Source organism: Paramisgurnus dabryanus, chromosome 2, assembly GCF_030506205.2.
Source record: "Paramisgurnus dabryanus chromosome 2, PD_genome_1.1, whole genome shotgun sequence".
NCBI classification, from domain to species: Eukaryota; Metazoa; Chordata; class Actinopteri; order Cypriniformes; family Cobitidae; genus Paramisgurnus; species Paramisgurnus dabryanus.
In genome coordinates, this window is record NC_133338.1 from 1,644,405 (window position 1) to 1,669,260 (window position 24,856).

The window sequence follows — 24,856 nt, forward strand, 5'->3', positions numbered from 1 at the left end:
ATACTTCAGGTTTTTATAAATTGCGGAAAATTTTATAAGATGCGGAAGGTCCGGATAATAGCGGTATTGCAGATTGACGAGATAACTGTGTAGATCCATATTGTGCTATATAGAACCATATCTGGTGCTATAGTGGTGCTATATCACCCTCGTATGGTTCTTCATAGGTGCTTTATACAGTAGGTGCTATATAGCACTAAAAATGATTTCCCTATGATTACGAGCTTTTAGTGCTATTTAGAGTGATTTTAAAATATATTTTAAAGCATTGATATTTACATCCCTTTGGAAGAAAAACTGTAAACATAAAAGGTTTGAAAGTTAAAATTAAATATATTTTCAAGTGCAAACATTTACTTAATATATTTTACACATACTTATAGATTTTATACTTACTTAAATATTTTGTTCAGTAATAATATATATTTTTGCCATAGCCTATGGTTGTACAAATATAAATATTTGCTTGGCCCTGAAAACAATTTTAAAATATATGTTAATATACGAAGGTTAAAACGAAATATATTTTTAAATTACAAAATTTAATTAAGCTTTACTTTCTACAAAATGTATTTAGCACATATTTAAAACTATTTTTGTCCAGAGAAATATATCTTTTTTTTGCTGTATGGGCCCCCTTTACTCAATCACCTCCCATTACAGCCCAAATACACATCATCAACACCTCCCTGCTCACCAGCACATTTCCAATCACTTTTAACCACGCAGGCCCCTGGTCACTCCACAAACACACTTAACCTTTTTCTTAAAGTTTCTCAAAGATCAGAGTTAGGATCAGGTGTAATGCCAAGCGCTCATTACAACACAAAAATATTTGGATGTCATTTATATTGCTTTATAAATAAGGTTTCAGATTTAGTTACCTTTCTTTCTATTTGTGTTTCAGTTTTTGAACAGTAAAGTCCTTTGCAAACTCTCAAAGCTTTGAGGAAAGTAAGAATTCTCTAAAGAGTCATTGCATTGCATTGCATTTCATTTGTAGGAACGCTTTATTTCTAGTAGATTTACTGCAAACCTGCTTGATATCCAATTTGACCATACTTGCAATGGTAAAGTGTCTCCTGTAAACAGCAGCAGAGAGCTGAACACAACTCAATATAACCTTTATCATCAATCTTTAACTATAGTCTATATTTCTGGGACTGTGGTTGCCATTAAAGCCCTTTGTAAGGACATTAAATGTGTTAAAAATTAATGGGGCTTAAAAATGGCATTCCAGCACCTGTAATTCAAATAAGAGAAATGTTTTTAGGGTTTAGATGCAGTGGCGGCTGGTGCTAAAAAAATGGGGGGGCATACAAACTTGAAATTAAACTGTAGTAATGCAGGTCTGTAAATATCCGTTTATTAGGTGATGAATATCATTACTGTTTAGCTAAAATGCTGAAAATGTTACTGTTGAAGTCAACTAAATCATGAAATAAATGTACTATGAATGTGTAAATCTGAATATAATGTGGTATAATTATGGTAATCATTCACACACACACACTAACACACCATTTGAAAATTCTGACATAATCAATTATCCATCATTTCATGTTTTAATGATAAGAATTGTTTTTGTTCACCTGTTCATTTCTAGTCATGAACTTACAAGAAGAGCATTCAAGTTCAAATTTTTTTATTTATTTGTGAAGATAACAAATAAACAGAGACCATGCATCATTTTACATGTTTAACACATGTCGCAGTGACAGACAGCTGAGGCGATAAAACACACAAACTTTGTGCTGAATGCCAAATATAAACAAATCAAATCACAAAATACTATTGCGATTAAAATGGCAACAAAATCTGAATTGAATTAAACACTGTGTATCTGAAACCATCTTGTGTAATAAATGCATGAAGGCGGATAAATGCAGACTTGTCATTAGATTTTGTGATTTTACCTCAGATAGACGACACAGTTTTACTTTGTTCTGGAGATTGATCGCATGCTCTTACATTAAGCTTCGGTTAACGCGACCTGACACACACTCGCACGCAAACACACACAGGTACAGACACACACACACACACACACACACACCTCACACACACAGTAAAGTTGTCTAAACACAGTACATTGCAAGTTGACGAAGCCCTGGCAGGGAGCTACACTGCGACCAAAATGGTCGCATATGCGACCTTTTGAACTGCCGTTGCGACCCTAATTTTTAATGGGTCGCAAATGTGCTACCTAATGTTTTAGACAATATGCTATGATTTACTATGAGCATTTATTAAAACAGAAATGTGATTTTAAGAATACGTTTTATAACATGCTCTGAGCCATCAACACGTTGGCTTCATTTTGCGTGAAAGCACGTCGTGTCTCTCCCTGTGCGTTTGCGTGCTCAGCTGTTTCTCAATTAATTAGGTGCGACGCGACGTGTCTTCCATGTTTCTGAACTTGAGCAGAGGTCTTTCTTCACTGAGGACGCGGGACCCGTATGGTTCCGGGTTTATATTTTAAATGGTCTGTCGGGTCCGGTTAGGTCCTAGTTTAATTACTTTGGGTCCCAAGTCTGATTAATGTTGTGTTTATAACCCGAGTCGATCGGAAAACGGCCATGAGCGCTACCGCGCTAAAGCTCGAGTGCAGTTTCAGCGTGCCTCCGGTTTCTATGGCGATGGTTCTTGTTACGAACACGCGCTGCATTTGCTTTCTCACATTTTTTAATGATCTTATTATTAATAAACCATATCTTTTCTAAAACCATATACATATTAAGTTTGGACAGAGATTGTAGCAAAAAGCAATGCTAATGTCAAGCCCATATTGCACTGAACGAGCAAAGCAATGTAAAGTCAATGTAAAAACTCCACCATGATCACTTCCTGCTGCTCAATCTGGTCCAAGCTCCTTAATCCTTTATTTATTCTTCAACTGAACGTCTTGTAAAGGGTGATTTTGTAAGCATAAAATCATATTTTCTATCTTCTCAAGGTATTTCACTTGCTTTCACCGATCAGTACTGTATCTAGCAGTTAGATGGCAATCTGTAACGCGGTTTTGAGACTTGTTCGGAAATGCGTCAAATAACACAAAAAAATCTGCCATCGGAATCGATGCCATTTTCTTAATAAAAGGAACACACCCAGATTTTGGGAATTTAGCTTATTCACCGTATCCCCCAGAGTTAGATGAGTCCATACATACCTTTCTCATCTCTGTGCGTGCTGTAACTCTGTCTGACGCAGCCCCTGCTAGCTTAGCACAATATCTGGAAGTGAATGGCTCCAGCTAGCAAACTGCTCCCAATAATTGACAAAATAACACAAACATTTTCCTATTTATGTGTTGTGACTTGTATAGTCACACCGTGTACAAATAACAAGGTGATATGAGACAGCCATCTTTTAACAGTATACATACTGGGAACTATATTCTCAGAAGACGAAGCACTGCAACATGGGCGGAGTGATTAGTCATAAAGTCATTTTTTGCAGTGTAGTCGTGTTTCGTTCGCCTGCCTCTGTGTTGTTTGATGTAAAGTGATCCTGCTTCTTGCAATATCTAAGACTTTGCGAGACTGAAGGACACCGGGTCGGGCGAGAGAGTCTTCATTCGTCTTGTAATGAGTCATTTAACCATATACCGACATACAAAGATGATTTATTAACATAAAAATGCTGCCTTGTGTCCCTTTAAGGTGGCAGCTATCACAGTCCCTAAAAAGCCTGGAGGTGATACACTTGACTTAACTAACTACAGGCCTATATTGAATATTCATTTTTTTGGCTAAGGTTTTGGAAAGGGTTGTTATGTCACAACTATGTTCCCACCTGCTCCAGAATAATCTCTTAGAACATTTTTAATCTGGTTTCCACATAGGACATAGTACTGAAACTGCCTTAGTTTGGATAATGAACGATCTTCTTATCTCTGCTGACTCTGGTGCTGTAACTATCGTGGTTCTGTTGGTTCTGTTCTACTGTCCTTACAGACTGTTTACAGGAAATAAAACTTTGCATGCGTCAGAACTTTTTAAGACTTAACAGCTCTAAGACTGAGATCCTTTTTAATGGCACACCGGCTACCATTAAAAAATTGATAACACACCCTCTGTCCATCCTCGCAAGTACCTAACCTTGGTGTGATATTCAACGCTAACCTGACCTTAGAGGCTCACATAAAGAGTGTTGTTAAAACAGCATTTTATCATCTTAAAACCTCTTATGCTGCGTTTACACCAACCACGGTAGAGGCGTGAAGCGCGACTGATTTCAATGTTAAGTCAATGTGAAGACGCGTTGATGCACGTCTGGAGGTCCCGCGGTGCGGAAGGGGCATTTGGTGCGGCGCGGAAGACGCGTTTCTGCCTCATTTGCGCGTCTAGCTCGCGCGAATTGAGGTTGTGCGCGGTACACACGAATGGTGTTTTTTGTGCATTTTGCGTTTCACACGAATTTGCGGCTGACGACTCAGTTGAAAAATTTAAACTTTGGCGGAATTTCGCCCCGTGTTAACCAATCAGGAGCCTGCTTGCTGCTGTGGTGGCAGCCCTGCCCGGAGTCACTCATTCAACCAACGCTTGATATTATCCATAAGCAGTCACCTGGAGCTATACGACACAAGTTCTTATTTCTATAGAGGAGACAGGAATAAAAAGGACCTCGCTTGGAAGAGTGTCAGTGAGGACATTGGGCAACCTGGTAAATTGTAATACACATTTCACTTTTGAGTCACGTGACGTTTATCATCCCGCGCCATTTATTTTCCCCCTATAGTAAGGTTACCAAATACAAACTGGTAACTCTCTTGATAAATGCACAATCAACATCAGTCATCTTGCAAACAGACAACCGCATAGCACTTGCCCCTCCCACAAGAAGCGGATTTTGCCTCTGACGCGCGTCAAATGCTTGCTTTTTCCGCGCGTCTACTCCGCTCTACACGCGCGAATGCATTCAAACTGTTAAATTGGCAAACTAGGCGCGGTAGACGCGATTTTGATGCCTGAAATGCAGTTGGTGTAAACGCACTATTACACTCTGAGGCTATTTTGGGGATTTCCACCTGGATTTGGCCTACCCAATTTCAAAAGCTTCCCATACCCACAAGCAGAGGTGCACATACAAAAGTTTGGTATCATTTTACAGGAAACCCTTTGAAATTTCATAAAACACTGCTGAAAGTGCTCAACATGGTTGTATGTGTTGTCAGTCCTCTAATAAACACAAAAATAAATAAGGCAGTTTTTGATGTTTTTTTTCTAAAGTCTGTATTTAAAAGGTTATTACTCTGACCTGCAGACAGTTTTGTTTGATTCCAGAAATTGTCAGCTTACAGAGGAAGTGTAACTGTGTTACTATGGTTACCAATGTTTATAGTAGCGGATTAATTTCTAACCGTAATCAAACTAACTGGAACTACCTGTGCATTAAACGGTTTTAATGCACACCTTCCAGCCAATCAGAATCGAGTATTTAAACAGACCATGGTATAAGTGTAAATATCTTTCTTACAGTAAAATATATCTCAAAGTGATGTATATAGAAAGTAGAGATTCTAAGCTTTCAAACAGTATCTCATATGTTGTACTGGGTCCATGACAGACCATTATAAATTTAAGGAATATTTTATATTAAGTTATAATAATTAATTCTCGACCCGGGACAGGGTCCACTTCACTTTATTGTGTTCAATCACTCTTCATTTTCAACTCACACAGAAATTCGACTTCATTGTGTTTTATTAATAGAGTGCCACATGAATGGCATGTAGGTAGGTCGGCCAACGTGAAAATCTTGTTTTAATGTGAATGCTGAGAGTGTATTATGGCGTTAACCATAGATATGTATATAAAGGCTAGATGGCTCGTCCGCGCTGATGGCCAATTGAGTTGAACGTCCGCATTTTGGCGGCCATCTTAGGACAGGGCGCTCGCTCACTCGTAGCATTGAGTTTTAATGATGCAGGTACTTTTAAATGACCATAACTTGCTTAATTTTTTACCGATTTTCAAACGGATTGGTTTGTTATAAACGTCAAAGATGTACCTATGACACTGAATACGTATACTAAAAATAAATAAAAAATTCATGAAACATGTTAAAGCATCCATAATTATAGCCACGTTAATAACGTTTGTAAAAAACCAAACCGTTTGTAAATCCGTCAAGAATTCAGCAAGTTACGAGCATTTTAGTTGGCGTATGTCACTCACCTTCCGTCCACAGCAGCAGGGAGCAGCACTATGGCAGCACTGACCTAAGATGGCCGCCAAGTGACGACACAGCTGACTCCGCCTTGAGCGTTAACAGCATTGGGGAACTGGACAAGCTGGATTTGGATTGTTACTATAATTACATAGATTGCTATTGACTGCATTGTTTGGGATATTTACCTAAATGATGTCAGAGCGGGGCATTGACTTACCTCTTCATAAGATAACCTTTACTTCTTTTGGCTCTATTCACTTTTTGTTGAATCCATATATTTTCATCTCGACTAACATAATGTTAAGGGGTTAGTTCACCCTCGTATTTATGATGTCATCTGTCAATATATTTGAACAATTTACTTGTATATTAGCTATTTTATCTTTATCGGGGGATTTAATTGTTCAAGCCTTGTTAAGAAATGAAATAGATGCATTTGTGAAGCAGTTCTCTTTATTGTGAAGACACATGTGAAGTATGCTTAAAACACACAGGACCATACAATTATCACTTGTCTTTAAACAGTGCATTGTGGTTGAAATCACACATGAAAGAATAAAGCAGAAAAAGATTTTAGAGCGGTGGTCACTGTGTCCGGACTGTGACATAAATGAGAAACGAACAGCTATCTGCTTTCAATTTAAACAATAGGGGATTTATTAGATGAAATACTAGTTAGTAGGGCCAGGATGCAATGAGGCAAAAGGACAGGACAATTAAGTGGACAAACCATGGACGCCAAACACCGCTACAGGTGAATTCCTGGCTGTGTGCACCCTCGCTTGGAAACCAGAGCACATACTTTTTGGTGTTCGGTTCTCCATAAACCCACAACAATTAAAAGATGAAAACATTTAAAAGAGGTTTGATCTGGACCGTGCCAATAAAAAAAGATTTGCCAGATGAAAAATATTTCTTTAATGTTTGTCATAATTTGGCCTTGGTTGCATATTATGTTTTTTCATATTAGACATTTGACCATTATCATTACTGATACGTCTCATAAATATGTATTGCGGAATTTGCCTTTAACAGTGGCGTAGCCTGAATTTTTATGTTGATTGGCATCTTAAAATGAGCGGGCCGCTCTATATTACATGAGTCACAACCCACGGTTCGGCTCACATGTAATTCGATTCGCGGATTGACACGCAAATTTAAATAGGAAAAGTTTATCATTTGCACTTGTTTCAATGGCTTGCAAATGTTGACATTCAAGTGATTTTAAACAATTTTACTGCAAAAAGGTGTACACGTATAGTGCCCTCAATAGTGCACACACACGAGAGACGCGTTTAAAAAAACAAGCGAACATAAAATCTTTCTGTTCTTGACAGGATACATACAAACAAAATGATCTCCAAACAGTATTCATTTTCTAATAAAAACATTTGTTTATGTCTTATGTTTATGTATAGATTAGAGGCAGAAACCAGTCTGTCCTTCTCTTAAAGAGACAGTTACCTCAAAGAGAAGAAAAAATTAATTATGTAGCTCTTAAAAATAATAATTATATTTAATTCATACAGTGTTAATTTCGTTGACGAAGACGATGACGAAAAATATTCGTCAACGAACCTTTTTTCACGGACGAAGACTAAATAAAAACTAAATAAAAGTCAGATATGATGACGAAGACTGTAACGAAATATAACTGAGACTTTAGTCAACGAATAAAAATAAGACGAAAATGTTAGGGAGGGACGAATGGAGAAGAGATCCAATCAGAGCTACTCATTTTGTGGGGAAAGTTTTGTGGGATCCAATCAGAGCGAATCTTTGAGGGTAGGTTGATCTACACAGGCAGCAGGCAGTAGAGGCATTTTAAAATCCCGCGGCAAAGTTCGTTTTCACAACAGGTTGTTTACATTATATTTAGTTGTACAGTCTTCGTTACCCAGCTTTGGCTGATTTCAGTTGACTTCGCTCATTAGCAACACGCTAACGTTTTGCGGTGCACCCGATCCGAAGACATGTCTCATTAACAACAACAATGTCAGAGCTAGCGTCTAATCTGGTTACACTTCAAATATGACAAGACGACAGCCTGTAAAAATGACTCATCCAGAAATACATGCGAAGGTAAACATGCACGCTAAGGTTATTTTATAAGATAAACCACCGTGTTTTCGCTAATCTTGGTATAACATAGAAACGAAAGGAATACACATCTGAACTGTATTGATTGTATTGGATTGTCTGAATTAATACTGAGTATAAATATTCAGTGTCCTCAAATTGAATGAAATGTGTAACGTTACTATTATAGTAGATGTTGTGGTTTTACATGACTGGACAAAGTGCGTGTGTGTGTCTGTCTCTGTCTGTGTGTCTGCGCGCGCGTGTGTATCTGTGTGTGCATGTCATTTAGGGAGAATGCGTATCTTTTTCAGGGACCATGTATATTTTTTAGGTAGAGCGGGCCTTATGCTTATTTTATGTGATATTATCTTTTGTGAAAAAGCCACGGTCAGTTTTTTTGACATTAAGAATAAAATAACATACGTGTTTTCTTTAACAACCATTAAATCTGTCTCTGTATTGCATATTCAAACCTTAATACCATTCCATAACAGACTAAAAAACTTAAGACTAGACTAAGACTAAAACTTATGATATTTCGTCGACTAAAACTAGACTAAGACTAAAATATTTCAGATGACTAAAATAAGACCAAAACTAAATGGTGTGTTATTCAGAAGACTAAGACTACATCAGAATTTGCTGCCAAAATTAACACTGAATTCATACAAAAAAGACAGTGTTGTTGTTCATTTGATTTGATTTCGGTACCTAATGCATATTTTAGACCTATCAAAAAAAATGTACCCCTATTTATTTGACTTGCTTAAGGTGAACCCTTGATCTGACTTGACCCCACCTCTGATGATAATAAATATGCAAGCATTACAGGGGTAAGCCTAACAAAATCAAAAAATAAAATAAAGGCAAGTTTGAAAAAGTATTAAAACCTATTTTTTAACCAATAAATTAAAAAGTTTTAGGCAGTAGTAGTCACTTTATATATCTGTGGCCCAGAAAGTGTCACAAAACTGCACACGTATTCTCAGGTTAAGACATTGTTAAGTAAATAAATAAAAGCAAAATGATATGAAATTCAATAAAACACACAACCAGCAATAGCACATTAACCACCAGAAGTATTAAAAGCCAGAGAGAATAGATATGTTTTCAGAGCAGACTTAAATGTAGAGATGAAGGGAGCTAATCTAATATAAAGAGGTAAACGTTGAAGCTGAGGATGTAGTGGGCAGTGCTCCAATATGGGGCGCACAGACTTTTGGCGGACCAAGTTCCATTCCCAGCTCAACTCGTTTCCCAATCTCGTTCCGCTCTCTTCACCTTGTACTTTTGTAAGGGTTTGTCTTTAATTTGGAAGTTTTAGGTCTCATGTTTTATTTTGATATTATGTCTTGCCATGTTTGTCTCTACCCTGTTTCCTGATGTGTCTTTAATGGTTCCCCCCCTAAAAAGCAAAATAGCCCCCCAAAAATAAAAAAGAGGTAAGCTGTTTTGGTCCTATGACCGCAAAGGCCCAATCGCCTCTTAGGTTTCTAGAAGAGAGTAGCGGGAGAATGAACTTGGTTAATTACTACTTCAGAACACGTGCGTACGCACATTAATTTGTTTTTAAACTCATTCTTGTTAGTAAATTTTAAGTGTTTTAAGTGCATAAGGTTAGTAATTTTCACAGCAGCATACATCGCTCTAGTGAGCACGAACATTATGTAAATTCTACATGGCTTGTTGATTCTGTTTTGCCAGTGGCGAAATTTGCAGGTTTGTTATTCCCAAATAACTACCGCTCAAAACTAATAACACACTGTAACCAAGGAGCTTCAAATCCTTATGACAGGTAGAGTTTAATATTACACAAAATTTTAATATAAATATGTATTTTAATAACATATATGACATTATATTTACAAATGATTAGACTAAATAGTGTGTTCGTGACATTTAAATGTCTTGTATTGTCTTAAAACCGAAAGTAAACCTCGTAGAAGGTTTGCATTCATTAAAAATGAGCAAATAAAATATTTTAAATCAATATTTAACGTGTCTTACCTTAATTATAAGCTAAACAGTTGTGTAATAGGTGGGATAATGTACAGGCAGCTGGTTGTTATCGCTTCATGTCGGGTCCTGATCACACTATCAGGTCTTATTTCTGCAATAACAACCGGCTGCTTGTACATTATCCCATACTTAAACTGGTCTTTATCTTATTGTGTTATTGTATGTTTCATGTAGGCTTTTTTTTACAATTTTCCTACTTTTTTCCTATTTCTATTTTTTATTTCATTTCCTGTTTTTTTCCACTGTCTTAAATGTTTTCTGTAAAGCTGTTTTGCAACAAAGCCCATATGAAAAGTACAAAAGATGAATGTATAGTTTATTTTAATTAAATTAAAGGCAACCAGGGCTGTATGCAGGATTTTATAAATACAGAGGTTCATATAAGTATTTTTCTAAGGAATGCACCCCAGGGAAAAAATCTTATTTCTCTGCTCTACATATATGAATTTTAATACATCAGAAAAAAAATAACTATAGATTTCAAGTCATGTCGGTATGCAGAAGACTTGTGTTGGTTATTAGGAATACGTTTATTTCACCATCCTGGACACACTGGGCTGTATCAGTAAAGTAAACAAGGGCTAACTGAATATAGGATCATTTAATTAACAAAAGACTACGGAGAATTAGTTTATTAAATTTATTCACAATATGCACACACTCATTATATGCATAATATATGCTGAAATACAACATCAGTAATGCAGTGGCGGAACTAGAATTTCATAAATGGGTGGGCCAAGGCTTCTTTGGGGGTCCATATCCCATGAGAAAAACTAATTATTAAAAAAACATAAATTAATCTATGATTGCTGATTACTTCACATTACATTAAGATGCCAAATGCTGATCGATCTGCACGGCACCACAAAAAGCCAAACAAGCTCTGAGTCAAATAATGCTGGTTACACACCAAAGGATAATCAGGCTGATTTTGGGCCGATTTCCCCCTTTCTGATCAGATTTTCCCTTAGTGTGAGGTGTGTTAAGAGTGTCCGAGCATGATTGAAAATGGTGTGCTGTCTTGGACAAATTATGGACACCAAACACTATAGGAGCAAAACAGTTAAAGGAATAGTCTACTCATTTTCAATATTAAACTATGTTATTACCTTAACTAGGAATTGTTGATACATCCCTCTATCATCTGTGTGCGTGCACGTAAGCGCTGGAGCGCGCTGCAACACTTCGATAGCATTTAGCTTAGCCCCATTCATTCAATGGTACCAAACAGAGATAAAGTTAGAAGTGACCAAACACATCAACGTTTTTCCTATTTAAGACGAGTAGTTATACAAGCAAGTTTGGTGGTACAAAATAAAACGTAGCGCTTTTCTAAGCGGATTTAAAAGAGTAACTATATTTTATGGCGTAATAGCACTTTTGGGAGTACTTCAACTCGGCGCAGTAACACCCTCCCTCTCCCATTATGAGAGGGAGAAGGGGAGCAGACTTTTCAGGCGAGTTGAAGTACTCCCAAAAGTGCTATTACGCCATAAAATATAGTTCCTCTTTTAAATCCACATTTACCAGAGCTCTGTTCTCACCATAGTGAACCCTTCCATTTCACAGGCAGAGGCTGGTACTGAAGAATGTAACAATTTTTTAAACATAATAAAGATGCCTCTTGGAAATCTGAGCAGTACCTTGTATAGGCTCGAATCTCTTCCATTTTGTGCTTAATCGACCTTACATTTGTGAGGATTATAAATGGAAGTGGTGGCTTTGATATTCCATGCTCGCAGGTGCACCCAGACTCCTCCTCTCTGCCCCCTCTTCTTTTGCCTACATCTCTTAAGCTCATGGGGAATATGATCCAGGAATCCCAATGACAAACAAAAGCCCTTTTCCTGTTATCCGTTATAGCACACAGATGTATGTTAAACATGCAAAAAAGTCAGATTTTCATGATATGTCGGCTTTAAATCACATACAAAAAGCAACTATAAACATAGCTTAGATACTCCCTTTTCATCGACGCAAGGAAAAGTATCCTAGACGTGCACATAGTGTTGCTTTCGTCAACGAAAAGTATGACTAAATATAGTCGTCAACTAACCTTTTTAACGTGACGAAAAGAGACGAGACGCAACGAAAATGCTGGTCATATGACAATGCCTATAATAAAATGTATAATGCAATATTGTTGACGAATAAGAATAAGGCTAAAAGTGGTTTACAAAATAAAAACTAAGCTAAATGTCTCTTCATTTTCGTTGACCAAAATGAGACAGAATGTTATTTCGACTTTTTAGCCATCCCAGCATCTCCACGCCCCTGCCACCCGACTGCAGATGATCACGAGTGTTGGCACTGCGCAGAACAATCATAACATAAAAGTACAGCGAGAGCGAGTAGAAAGCATGTGGAGCAGTCTGCACTTATTTATTATTTGAAGGAACACAACCTACTTGAGTATTAAATCAATCAAACACCTGTACTATTGAGAACCTAACCATACATGGAAAGAACCTATATGTGGATATATGCGCATATATGAAACCTATATGCAGATAATATGCACATATATAATAATATATATGCGCATATATGAAACTTATGCAGAGTCAATTTGAAACATGCTAACGATTGCAGCTAATGACTGCCGTACGCATCTATATGGAACGCCCAAGTAGACGAGCATGCGCATGATATCACCTTTTGAATTTTCGCGCCAATTCAGACCCGACTCCTCCACACACAAAAGAGCCTACAGGCTGATAGAGACAACCGTGAGGACAGTCAAGGTGTCATTCTTTCTATTACATTATGGTAGGCTCATAAATATACAAATGAAAACTCTATCTTAAAGATTTTTTTAATTAATGAGCTACATAATGCCCCTTTAACTACACAGGTACAGATGCAGAAATATAAACTATAATATATAATTGCATATTTGTATAATTGTAGTTTGTGCTGCTGTCAAAGTACAATTATAAATGAAAACAATAGAATATATCTATTCTCACACATACTATAGTTGTGTGTGACCCATTTGACCAGCAGGGGCCCTGTGTGTGTATGTTTTTGCTTAGACTACTTCTCTTTTGATTATGTAGACTTTTATGTCACTCACTCAGAGGATAGTAAAATAAATATCTTGTAAATTCAAATCAGAGCATCTTCCATGTCTGGAATGGATGTATTCTTGAGTCTATAAGGTAACAATAATATAACAAGATAACTTTTGTTTGAAATGGGTTTGGCGAAGTAAGGGATAATGTAGAGGCAGCCGGTAGTTATCGGGAAATAAGCCCCGACAGTGTGATCAGGACCCGACGCGAAGCGGAGGGTCTTGTATCACACTGAAGGGGCTTATTTCCCGATAACTACCGGCTGACTCTACATTATCCCGCTTATTACACGGCTACTTGTCACATAAGAAAAAAAACTGGACATGAATATGAATTTGAAACATTTTATTGGCATATTTGTTTTAAATTAACATTTTTATCCTTCCGCGAAACTTTGCACAGATGCATAAAATGATCGTAATACCTTATTAAGATCCTCTGCTTCATACTTGTCTGTCTCCATTTTTTTCTCTTTTAGCCAGTTTTTGAGAAGTTTTAATGCCCATTCTGTATTTTTTGTGTGTTGGCTTCGTAGCTGTCATGCTCTATTTTGTCAAGTTCAGTCTCAGTAAGCTGTCTGTGTCTTGTCGTGGTTGTCCAGTGTTTGTCACAAGATGGCGCCAAACAAACAGTAATCTTTATTGGCGCGGAGCGATCTTACTCGTAAAAGTAGTACCGGCTATGCGTTATTATTTTGGAGCGGTTATTATTCGAAAAGAACGAACCTGCAAATGTCTCAACTGACCAATCAGAATCAAGCATTCCAGAGAGCCGTGTAATAAGCAGAGGTAAGTAACTATTCAGCTGAATTTACAGGGAACCGGGTTGTTGTAGATAGCATACAAGGACGCGTCCGTGGCTAATAGCTATAGCTGGGCCGTGTTCAGGGTAAGTAACTTCGGCTCTTACAAACAGGTAGGTATTTGACAGGACAGCTGGACCGTTATACTGGGCATACAGGGGCATGTTCGAGGTAAGTAGCTGTAGCTCGTGAAAACAGGTAGATACTCAACAGGGTAACTGGACCTTTACACTGGGCGTGCAGGGGCGTATTCGAGGTAAGTAGCTTTTAGCTCGTGCAACAGGTAGGTATTCAACAGGGTAACTAGACCTTTACACTGGGCGTACAGGGGCCAATTCGAGGTAAGTAGCTTTTAGCTTGTGCAACAGGTAGGTATTCAACAGGGCAACTGGACCTTTATACTGGGCGACGAAGAACGGCAAACACTAAACACTCCTTGTCAATGACACTGTCTCTAGCACATAAATGGGGAAAACCATACATCACCTTTTGGCTTCGTTCAAGGGTGAATGGGGTTACAATCTCCAAGCTGCAGTTCGTTGGGCCTGGTCCGGCCGATGTTATCGCAGTGGACAAGTTCAGGTAGGTTGGCTACACCCGGTATGTACTGCGGGGCCGACTCGCCCGCTTCTCTCTTCCAGCCAACGGGACAGTGATAACAGACAACTGGTAAGCATAACCCTCTTCCAAAATACTTGATAATCCGATAATCGTATCCAAGTCGTCCAGTTCGCTTAGCGAATTCACAAGATGCAGATATCCACTTCACCCTGTTCCAAACGCCCAAACACTCCGTCTCGCCCGTGGTGCTCCTTCAACAAAACAACAACGACTACTTCCTGTATTCCCAATTTATACTCCTCACGCCGTCCGAATTGCCCAATACGCGATCGCCACGTTCATTAACACACCCGCTGTCGATATCGCTTGAGTTTTGGTTGCTTCGGGTTTCTGGAAGTGGCGAGTGTTTGCACATCTAGGTCCGGGCGGAACTTCTTCTCCTACTTTTGGTTCCACCCTCAGAAAGTCACTCCGTGACATGATGATTCTCAAGCCCATGAAACTGAGTCATGAGAATCGCCAGAGTCACGTGAGTTCTCTGGGCTTCCTATTTCTGCTGAAGGTTTAGAGTCTCCTGAGCTTTTCTTCTCGACCAAGTCTGCTGAGCCTAAGTTTCCAGAATTTTCTGTCATGACCATAAGGCCTGTTTCTATGTTCCCTGAGTTTCTTGTAGAGGTTGAGGTGGTTTCCCCTGAGTTCCCTGTGTCCTGTAGGTCAGCAAATGTGGTCATTCTGAAGCCCCATAGAATCTTTGCCCTTGCCAAGATGGCCATGCTTGACTCCCATAGACTCACTGTCCTGCCCAAGATGGCCGACTATGAACTCCCTGTCCTGCCCAAGATGGCCAACCCTGAACTCTCTGCCCATTCCATTATGGCCATTCATGAACACTATGAACTTTCTGCCTGGCCCAAGATGACTGTTCTTGAACTCAAAATATGATCTGCCTCGAATGACCTGTCATTTTCTAACCTGGCTATCCCAGGCTCTTTCTCTTCTGTCCAGAGCACCACCGGCGCTACCTTGGTTTCCAGTGCCATAAGGATTACTGTGGTCTCATACGCCTGATGCCGATGCTCCCCTAAGTATTTTTCTTGGGCGGGGTAGGTAGGGACAAGGCCGAGAGCAACAGCCGAAGCCCTCTGCATCTCCACTGCCACTGTCTGCATCTGCACCACGGCTGAGGCCCCTTGCTTCTCCACTGCCCTGGTTCCCCTCTGCACCACTGCCGAGCCCTGCCATGGTTCCATGGTCCTACACACCCACAGTTAGATTCACTGCCTCACGGTCCTGACCAGCCTGCCCACCCACAGTTGGATGCATTGCCTCCTCTCCACCTCCCTCCAGAACTGTATAGGCGTGTCTGGAATCCACTCCTAGGGGTGGGGATCTGTCATCCATTCATCCTACCACCAGGTGGCACCCTCTCCACCAACCGGACTTTAGACATTCACTTTGCTTCTGTTTTCACTTCCTGTTCCTTCTGTATAATTCCATGCCATTCTCTCAGTCATATTGCGAAGTATTGTCAATTGTAAAGTACACTACCAAGCCTTGCCATTGTTTGTGCTATTGTTTCATGTTGCCTTGTTTATGTTATGACCTGTTTGCCTGTATATTGGATTACGTCTTTGGATTACCCTTTTGTCTTGTTTGCCTGGCTTTATTTATAAACTTCTGCACTTGGATTCTACCACAAGTCTCAGCACGTTACAGATATAATGACACAGGATTAGTCAAAGCACTTCAGTTTATTGTGAGTTTCAACTCACACAGAAATTCTACTTCAAAAACATTCATTGTGTTTTATTAATAGAGTGCTGAAGGGATGACTTTTTGTATGCCAACCTGAAGTCTTAATGTAAATGGTGAGAGTATTATGGCTAAAACAGCATGGGGAGTTATATTAGAGTTATATTAATTTGAAAGTGTACATCACCTTTTCAACCCCCCCCCCCACTCAAAAAGAGCTGTGCCAGGTAAGGGGAAAAATATGCAAATTTTTCTGAGAACAAGGTGGTTTGATTTAAATATATTTATTTAGACTCTGGAGAACAAGCCTCAGAAAAAATAAACATTACATTTTTACCCAACCAATAATATTACTTAAATCTTAGCCAAGAATTTATAGAGCTCATTTCATACCCATGCAATTTAGAGTGTTAACATAAGTCATTTCAAATTTGAATAGATTTATATATAAAGCGAGGAAGCTAGAATACATTTCTAATAGTCACTCATCACTTTAAAATATGATTTCATACAAATTACTATAATCCCACGAGAAGTCCTCCAATCACCATGATATTTTGAAACACTATACTACATTCCATGATATTAGTAATTGTCATGTAGGCATTTACTGTATTTGTTACACCTGTCACATATTAATATCAGTTGAATTAACAGAAGAAACGATCATTGGATCTGCATTTTTTACATTTTTGTTAGGGTGAGGGTTAAAATACGAACGGATCGTTCCATTGAATCTACACTGAGTGAATGTGTAAATGTGTGACAGATCATTCATATTATAGAAGGAGATGAGATCGCTCTCATAGTCGACAAACACTCCCACATTCTTAGGTTTGGTGGAGAGATGCAGCTGAACGGGTTTTTCTTCAAAAGCTCCATACGTGTTTGGACCACAGAACACAATGACCCAATAACCTTCACTGGGTTTGCAGAAGACTTTTCCTGTCCTGTTTGCATTTTCTTTCACTACACCCAGTTCCCAGCCTGTTTGCTGTCCCACCTCCACTACCCAAAATGCTTTTCCAGACTTGATCTGAAGATTTCCCAGAATTCCATCAACCAGATCGGATTGCTTGGGGGCACCTGGGATGTCATTAGCGTTTGCTTTGCCTCTTACAGTTTTGCCATCTTGAGACACTTCCAGAGCTGGATGTGCAGTTTTTTCATCCAGAGTCACATCCACTGTGGAAAGAGAAGAATCTCAATTAAAGCAAAATTTGAGAGCTTCATAAACCAAAATATTGATTCAGGAATTGATTCTTACCTAAAAACTTCTGAATTCTTCTAATTTCTGCAAAAAAACATTTAAAGAGTTTATTCTTACAAGAACTGTGGCAGTGCTATGACACAGTGATGATGATGATGCATTTATCAGATGTAATATTACACCGATATACAGAATTTTAATATTCTGATATATACTGTGATACAGTATTATAACTGTATTAACATACTATGGTACTTAAGTGCTACTGTAAGTTACTTTGAAAATGCCATGACACTATCAGTGATATTTATATCAGTAAACCCCAATCAATACATGACTACTGTCAAACATCATCATCATCATTTTCTTACCGAAAGAGCAAAGATTCTCCAGCTGAGTCCTAATAGAAGTCAAAACAGATGTGGTTATTTTTCTCTTGGAGCCAAAGTTTAGTTCAGTGTCAATAGAAACTCTCAGATCATCTCTGAATTCAGCAGGCACAGATGGATTCGACTGAAAGAAAAACAAAAACATTACACAGTGTACAGTATATATGTTGAAATATTACTTGTATATATATATATATATATATTGCTTGGAAACATTGCTCGGAAAAACTAAAAAACTGATGAGGTTTTTTTGTTTTGTTAGGTGGAGCATGTGAGATATTTATCTGTTTCATATAACTTTTTATATAAAGTTGATTGATGTGAACCTAAGTAGGTTAATAAATGTCTAGTCTTTGTGTTAGAGTAATATTTATCTTTTAAACATTTAAATTATATACATTGGCCTCATATGCATGAGATGAGGGTAAATGTGACCGACCACGGAAAGTAGGGACACAAGTCGGATCTGGGGCATTTTGAGGTATTGTGTGTTATAAGTGTAGTCTCCAAGCTCTCCAACGACGTGTAACACATGGAAATCTGATCATATTTGGAGAAGTTTTGGCCATTTGAAGGTAGGCGCTCCAAAAACCTTAAAGTGGGAAAACAGCCTATAAAGGTTTTGCAGTTTTCACCTCTCCCTGCTGCTGGTGTCAAATAGGGCTCATTTACATATCATTATGATAAGCCATACCCCCTGTAAATCTCCCCCCTGTGCTTTACAGTGTGGAGCTTTACAGGGTGTGTGGCTCAGGTCAAAAAGGTCAGGAAAATGTGCCATCAAAAAAAAAAGTTTGCAAACAGGTAATTGTCTTAGCATCTACAGATAAAACTGTATAGGCAACTCTTATGTACATTGAATTAAAAATAAGGTAAACTCTCTTATACTGTAAATATGTTCACGATTATTTTTTTTAATGAAAGAGTGCATAATCCTATCATTGTAATTCTAAAATAAGGAAAAAACACACAGACAGCTATTAATGTTTATTTATTAAATATTTCAAACAAGCATACAATGCTTGAAATAAAAACGTTTTATTAAAAAAATTAATGTAAAAAGACAGTTTCCTAAAAATGTAGAAAATAAAGAACTTTTAATAATAGTTTATTATGTAAACAAAAAAAGTTATTGTTGTTTTTATAACCGAGTGCACGAGACTGAAGTCACGTGACTGCAGTGATGCAGCTGATGTACGAAGCGGCTGATGTGTTACCTGGCATCCCAGCTTTGTTTACAGTCTGAGGCAGACGCACGCTTTTTTAAGTTTGAAAAAAAAAACCCACTTCGCAAACATAGGGGGATAAAACGGAGGATAACACATCAGCTGCATCACTGCAGTCATGTGACTTCACGCGGTTCACAACAGAACCGGAGGAGAAGACAATACTGAATAAAGTCGTAATTTTTGCTACTTTTGGACCAAAATGTATTTTCGATGCTTCAACACATTCTTACTGACCCACTGATGTCACATGGACTACTTTGATGATGTTTTTATTACCTTTCTGGACATGGAAACCGTAAATAGATTTTCAATGGAGGGACAGAAAGCTCTCGGACTAAATCTAACTTTAAAACATCTTAAACTGTTTTCTGAAGATGAACAGAGGTCTTCTGATTTTGGAATGACATAAGGGTCATTATTGAAATTATTTTCATTTTTGGGTAAAGTATCTCTATTAAGTTACCACGCTGTTCCCTTGGGGGTGGGGGCAAAAACAAAACAAACAAAAGCCGTTTATCCAATATGTAAATACACACAGACAATGACGCCCCCCACTGCACGCTAGAATCTCAGGAAAAACAAGCCGATTTCAATGTCAAAATGTACGCTTTCAATATACAAAAACTGCTATCTCAAACATGGAGAGGCTTCTTCCTGATCTCAACTAACAGATTCTGCAAAACAAAAACAAAAAACTTTCTCTTTATCTCGAAAGTTGTGCTGCCGACTTGTGTCACTGGTTTCCGTGACATAAATGTTTTGTTTTTGGGTGAACTTTTCCTTTAAATATACAGTATACAATATTAGTGTCTGACCCGGAGAAAGATGATGTCGTCTTCTTCATTCTTAGTTTGATTCAAACGGTCAATGATTTCTGTATACTTTTGGATGTCCTTGTGAAACTGCTGCGCCTTCACTTCCATCTCCTCATCCAGACTCCTTCTTCCATCCTCTAGAGGAGCATGCAGCTCCTCCTCAGCTCTCCTCACAGCAACCATCACTGCAGAAAACACCTCCCTTATCGCTGTCTGCTCTCTGTTTATCTCAGCCTGTGAAGAGATCAATGATAGTCTTTCAAGGAAGTCTTTCAATAGATTCAGACTCAGGCACACATCCACCAATCTCCAAAAGTAAATTTAGGCAAGGTAAGGAATATTTATTTTTATGGCATGTTTCATACACAAACCTAATTCAAAGTGCTTTCCATAGAAACAAATCATTTCAAAGAGAAAAATCTGTAAAAATAAGAGATCACAATAAAAACAAAGATAAAATTACAGTTTTGTCTTTGTTTAACTAGAGGAAGTCTTGACACACCCAACTGTTGATTTCATAAATGCACAGGCAAAGGGAGTAAATTGGGCTGCAGTCATTGGGTGATAGGGCACATCTGAGTGTCGTCTGCATAGCTGCAGATATGCATTTCATATACAAAAATAAGCGGCCCAAGAACTGAGCCCTGTGGGACTCCACATGCCATGAAGGTCCACTCATATTTATGGTTACCTATACCTATGATTTTCTAAGATCCAGTCACACCATCACTGATATTTTGCCTGAATCAGAGAATGTCAGTCAGTGGTTGTGGGCGGGGCTTTATCAGTGTGATATCACATTAACAAGAGAATCTAAATGACATGTCTAATGGGACTGCTTTGATTTAATGGGTATTAAAAAGGAGAGGATGGATTTTTTCATTGTAGGGTGGACACTGCCAATACACATTTAAACAAAGGTGCATGTTGACTTGATTCTTGCGGTTTGAGGGAGAAAAGTTGCACAAGCATCAAGGGGTCTGGTCTTTTTTATGTTATTTGACTATTTATACTTTGAATTATTGTTATTACAATATTTATTTTCTTATCATCCAAATGACCAATTCTGTTTATATTTTCATTATCATTCAAAAAGTTCCTAAAAGTTCCTCAGAACAGAATAAGAATAAAAAATTATCTAAATAAGCTTTGTTCCATGTGCCCCTTCAATATGTTGAGCACCTGCCCCTCCATAGGTCTCTGCACAGATTAAATCTATGACATTTAAATCCCCCAGCAGCTTTACTGTATGATATGAAACATGAAGACACACACAATCATCCAGATTTCATTCTACAGTATATTGTCTCTACGCAGATATGTTAAGAGACATGGACTGACCTGATTTTTTGACACTGTGTTTTGAAGGTCCTCAAGTTTCTTTTCTCTCTGACTGATCATACTTTCCAACCTTTTAACAGTATTTTGCCGGTTGACCTGTAGAAACACACACACACATTCTGGTTTCCATGTTTTGTGGGAACATTCCATAGACGTAATGCATTTTATACTGTATAAACTGTTTATTCTATTTTATTCTATTATATGCCCTTCCCCTAACCCTTCCCCTAACCCCAACCATCATAGAAAACTTTCTGCTACTAAATAATAATACATCATTCTGTAAAATAATAATAATAAACATCATTCTGTTTGATTTATGAGCTTTTTTTCTCATGGGAACCTCAACATGTCCCCACAAGGTCACAAAAATACTGGTATTCCAATCTTTGTGGGAACAGTTGGTTTCCACAATGTGATAATTACCAGGTACCCTGATTTTTTGTACAATATTTACAGTGGTTTAGGCTCGTTTTTCTAATTGTTAAAAATGCATTATAAAATTCAATTTAAAAAATCTATGAATGTGTAATACCTCTCTGGTCTTTCTCTCTGTCTCCACAGGTATGACATTTACACCAGGTTTCACACATAAGGCACAGATGCAGCGTTCGTCTCGAGTAGAGTAGAGATCCAGGGGTCTGCAGTGGACACTGCACACTCTCTCATCCCATCTCTCCACTGGATTTACCAGTTTATGACCCTTCAGCCTCTCCATAGACTGATGCGGCTTCAGATGATGCTCACAGTATGAGAGTAAACAGGTCAAGCAGGACTTCACAGCTCTGTAGGTCTGGCTTTCCTCACATATGTTGCAAGGGATCTCAGCACTTTTACTATGGAAGAGATTCAGGTCGGCTATCTGCTGAAGAGCCTCAAGGCAGTCTTTAGCCAGGTTTTTACAGCACTGAAGTTGGAGGGAGATATCTGTAGCCATTGTGATTGTGTCAGCAGTTAAACCTAAGACAAATAATAATAATAATAATGATAATAATAAATATGGAAGCATTACGGGGTTAAGCCCAACAAAGTCACAAAAGGAAAGAAAGGTAAGTTTGGAAAAGCATTACATTTTTTTTACCAATAAATTACAACGTTTTAAGCAATAATAATAGTCACTTTTCATATCTCTGGATCAGTAAATAATATCATGTTTTTGCATTTATTGCGAGAACTTGTGCAGCCGGAAACTGCATACTTCCATACCCGCGCTTCATACTCCTGTCCAGTAGGTGGCAGTAAATGCATATTTAAACTGGTATGCCAACCCTCGTTCACTCATTGGCTGAATCCGAAACCGCATACTGCCGTACTATATAGTAGGCAAAAAGCAGTAGGCGTACCAAAAGTATGTCCGAAACCTCAGTATACGTAAAAGGGTAGGCGAGAATTAGCGGGATTTTGGACTATTACTCGCGAGATTCAGAGGCACATGTACTTAAGTATTGTCTGAAACCGCCTACTTACTGAAAATGTAGTAGGGGAAACAGCACGTGAACAGAGTAGTACGTCCGAATCCTCAGTACCCATAAAATCAGTAGGCGAGAAATCCCCGGATGCACTACTGAGTCCGCCCAGATTCTGAAGCGTGCATCGGATGGACACTTCTATCCCAGCTTTCCCATGATGCCACAGGAAAGCAAAGCAATTGACCGGAGACCAGCCAATCGGGTGTTTTCCCTACGTTACACAGGACTCCTCAGCACCCTGACAGACCCAGGATATACCACAAAGTGCTCAGTTGATTCATCAAAATAAAGCTGTAGAATTATCACAGCTGTGTTGAGCTGACAGTAAATATGTGATGGTTTGTTAGGAAAATACATTTGATTAAAGTTTTGTTTCGTATGGGATTCACTTCTATACGTTTTCATTTATTGTGATGGTTTTATTCATTCATTTTTTATTCATGTTTCCTGTTGTTTTAAGTAAATACAAGAGGTTGCTTCACTAAAATGTATATAATCACATTGCCTGCATTGTCTAGTTTGTATTCAAGCACAGCTGTCATCTGACAATAGATATTAAATTACAATTTGCTTGTTTTACTTATTTTGTCCACTACAAAATTATGTAATATATCTGTAACACTGACAGAGACTGTAGTAGAGTTTTAAGGTTACTGATGCAATCAGATGTTAGTGCATCTGTCCCTCATACACACGCATACGTTTTCATGTCTGTTATTAGGTTTGTTCGAGTTTATGCACCGCTGTAAGAACCAACAAGTGGATGACATCAAAGTACCGTGAGAGCGATTCCAGAAATCACACGGAGAACTCTAATTTCACGTTGCTCTCGTGGTATTGTGATGTCAATCTCTTGTCGATTCTTGTGGTTCCTCATGAACTCGAACAAGTCTACTACGTCATAGGTCGCATGATAACGTCAACATGGCGAATGCTGTCCATACTTAACGTGAACGTACATACTGCCTTAGCGCACGTTAAGTAGGTACCCAGTGAAATTCAGTACCTACACAGTAAGTATGCGATTTCGGATTCAGCCATTGACTATTCCCTATATAGGGAATGACAATTCAGTCCACTATTGGGGAAGAAGCAAATGAAAATGAGTGAGCAATTTCGGACCCTGACGTAAATACCATCCGTCAGAGAGCTGTCGCAGAGATTCTTCATAAACCCTTACACCTGTGTGTCTTTATTGATTGTACTGTGAAATGATAAAGTCTACTTTCTTACTGTCTGTCACATTTGTCATGTTTATGGTATTAGTTGATAATAAAGAGAACAAACTGCTTGTCACATTTATTTACTGTTGTTTATTTGTTGTGTATAAAATGGATATTATATTTTAAGTAAAAGATATTGCTATTATTTTTAATTTGTTAATTTTTAAAGTTGAAAATAACTGACAACAACATACATTTTAGGTGTTTACTATCAGCAGTACCCTTTAGCTGATTCCAGTACAAGTTCGTCTCCCGTTGTATCATGGAAAATAGTGTGAGTGAGTGTACATCGAATGTACCCTAAAAATGATAGTGCATTGTGAGTAAAAACGAATGAACGAATGTAATGAATGAAGTTGTTCACTCAGGTTTCGGACATCACTACAAAATGGCCGACACCCGATATAGTGCACCATATAGTTGATAGGGAGGTGATTTCATTTATTTTTTAGTTCTTCGGAGCCAATTCTGATGAGTGTGTCTCACATATTGCCCGAAGATTCTTCTGCTCTGTGACTGTTGGTGTGATGGCGTAATCAGCTGTCTCTTTTTTTGGGTCCATTGCACAGATAAGTGCTTGAAGAGCCCCTGGGCGTTCAGCAGACACTAAAAGAGCGAATTTCCTGCATACACGATGCTTTTCGTGTATGCTCTACTGTGTGCGGTTAATACCTTTTCACTCTCACAGCCGTGGGTGCTGCTGATGCTTGGGT

The 24,856-nt window shown here is 38.3% G+C and overlaps 2 protein-coding genes across 3 annotated transcripts in view; both read right to left on the reverse strand.

The window, feature by feature from the left end:
* Nucleotides 1-24,856, reverse strand: part of LOC135783434 (E3 ubiquitin-protein ligase TRIM39-like) — an 83,049-nt gene that overhangs the window by 18,468 nt on the left and 39,725 nt on the right. The window lies entirely within an intron of this gene.
* LOC135731533 (E3 ubiquitin-protein ligase TRIM39-like) overlaps nucleotides 16,769-24,856 on the reverse strand; it is a 32,444-nt gene continuing 24,356 nt past the window's right edge. The window contains exons 2-7 of one of the 2 annotated variants that reach the window (XM_065249588.2): nucleotides 21,987-22,411; nucleotides 21,452-21,547; nucleotides 20,111-20,344; nucleotides 18,049-18,190; nucleotides 17,735-17,761; nucleotides 16,769-17,652 (exon numbers count right to left, since the gene is read on the reverse strand). In XM_065249588.2, coding sequence (XP_065105660.2) covers nucleotides 17,096-17,652; nucleotides 17,735-17,761; nucleotides 18,049-18,190; nucleotides 20,111-20,344; nucleotides 21,452-21,547; nucleotides 21,987-22,388 — 1,458 coding nt within the window. In that variant the 5' untranslated portion in view covers nucleotides 22,389-22,411 and the 3' untranslated portion in view covers nucleotides 16,769-17,095. The remainder of the gene's footprint in view (nucleotides 17,653-17,734; nucleotides 17,762-18,048; nucleotides 18,191-20,110; nucleotides 20,345-21,451; nucleotides 21,548-21,986; nucleotides 22,412-24,856) is intronic. The other variant, XM_073811780.1, reaches the window with a different exon arrangement.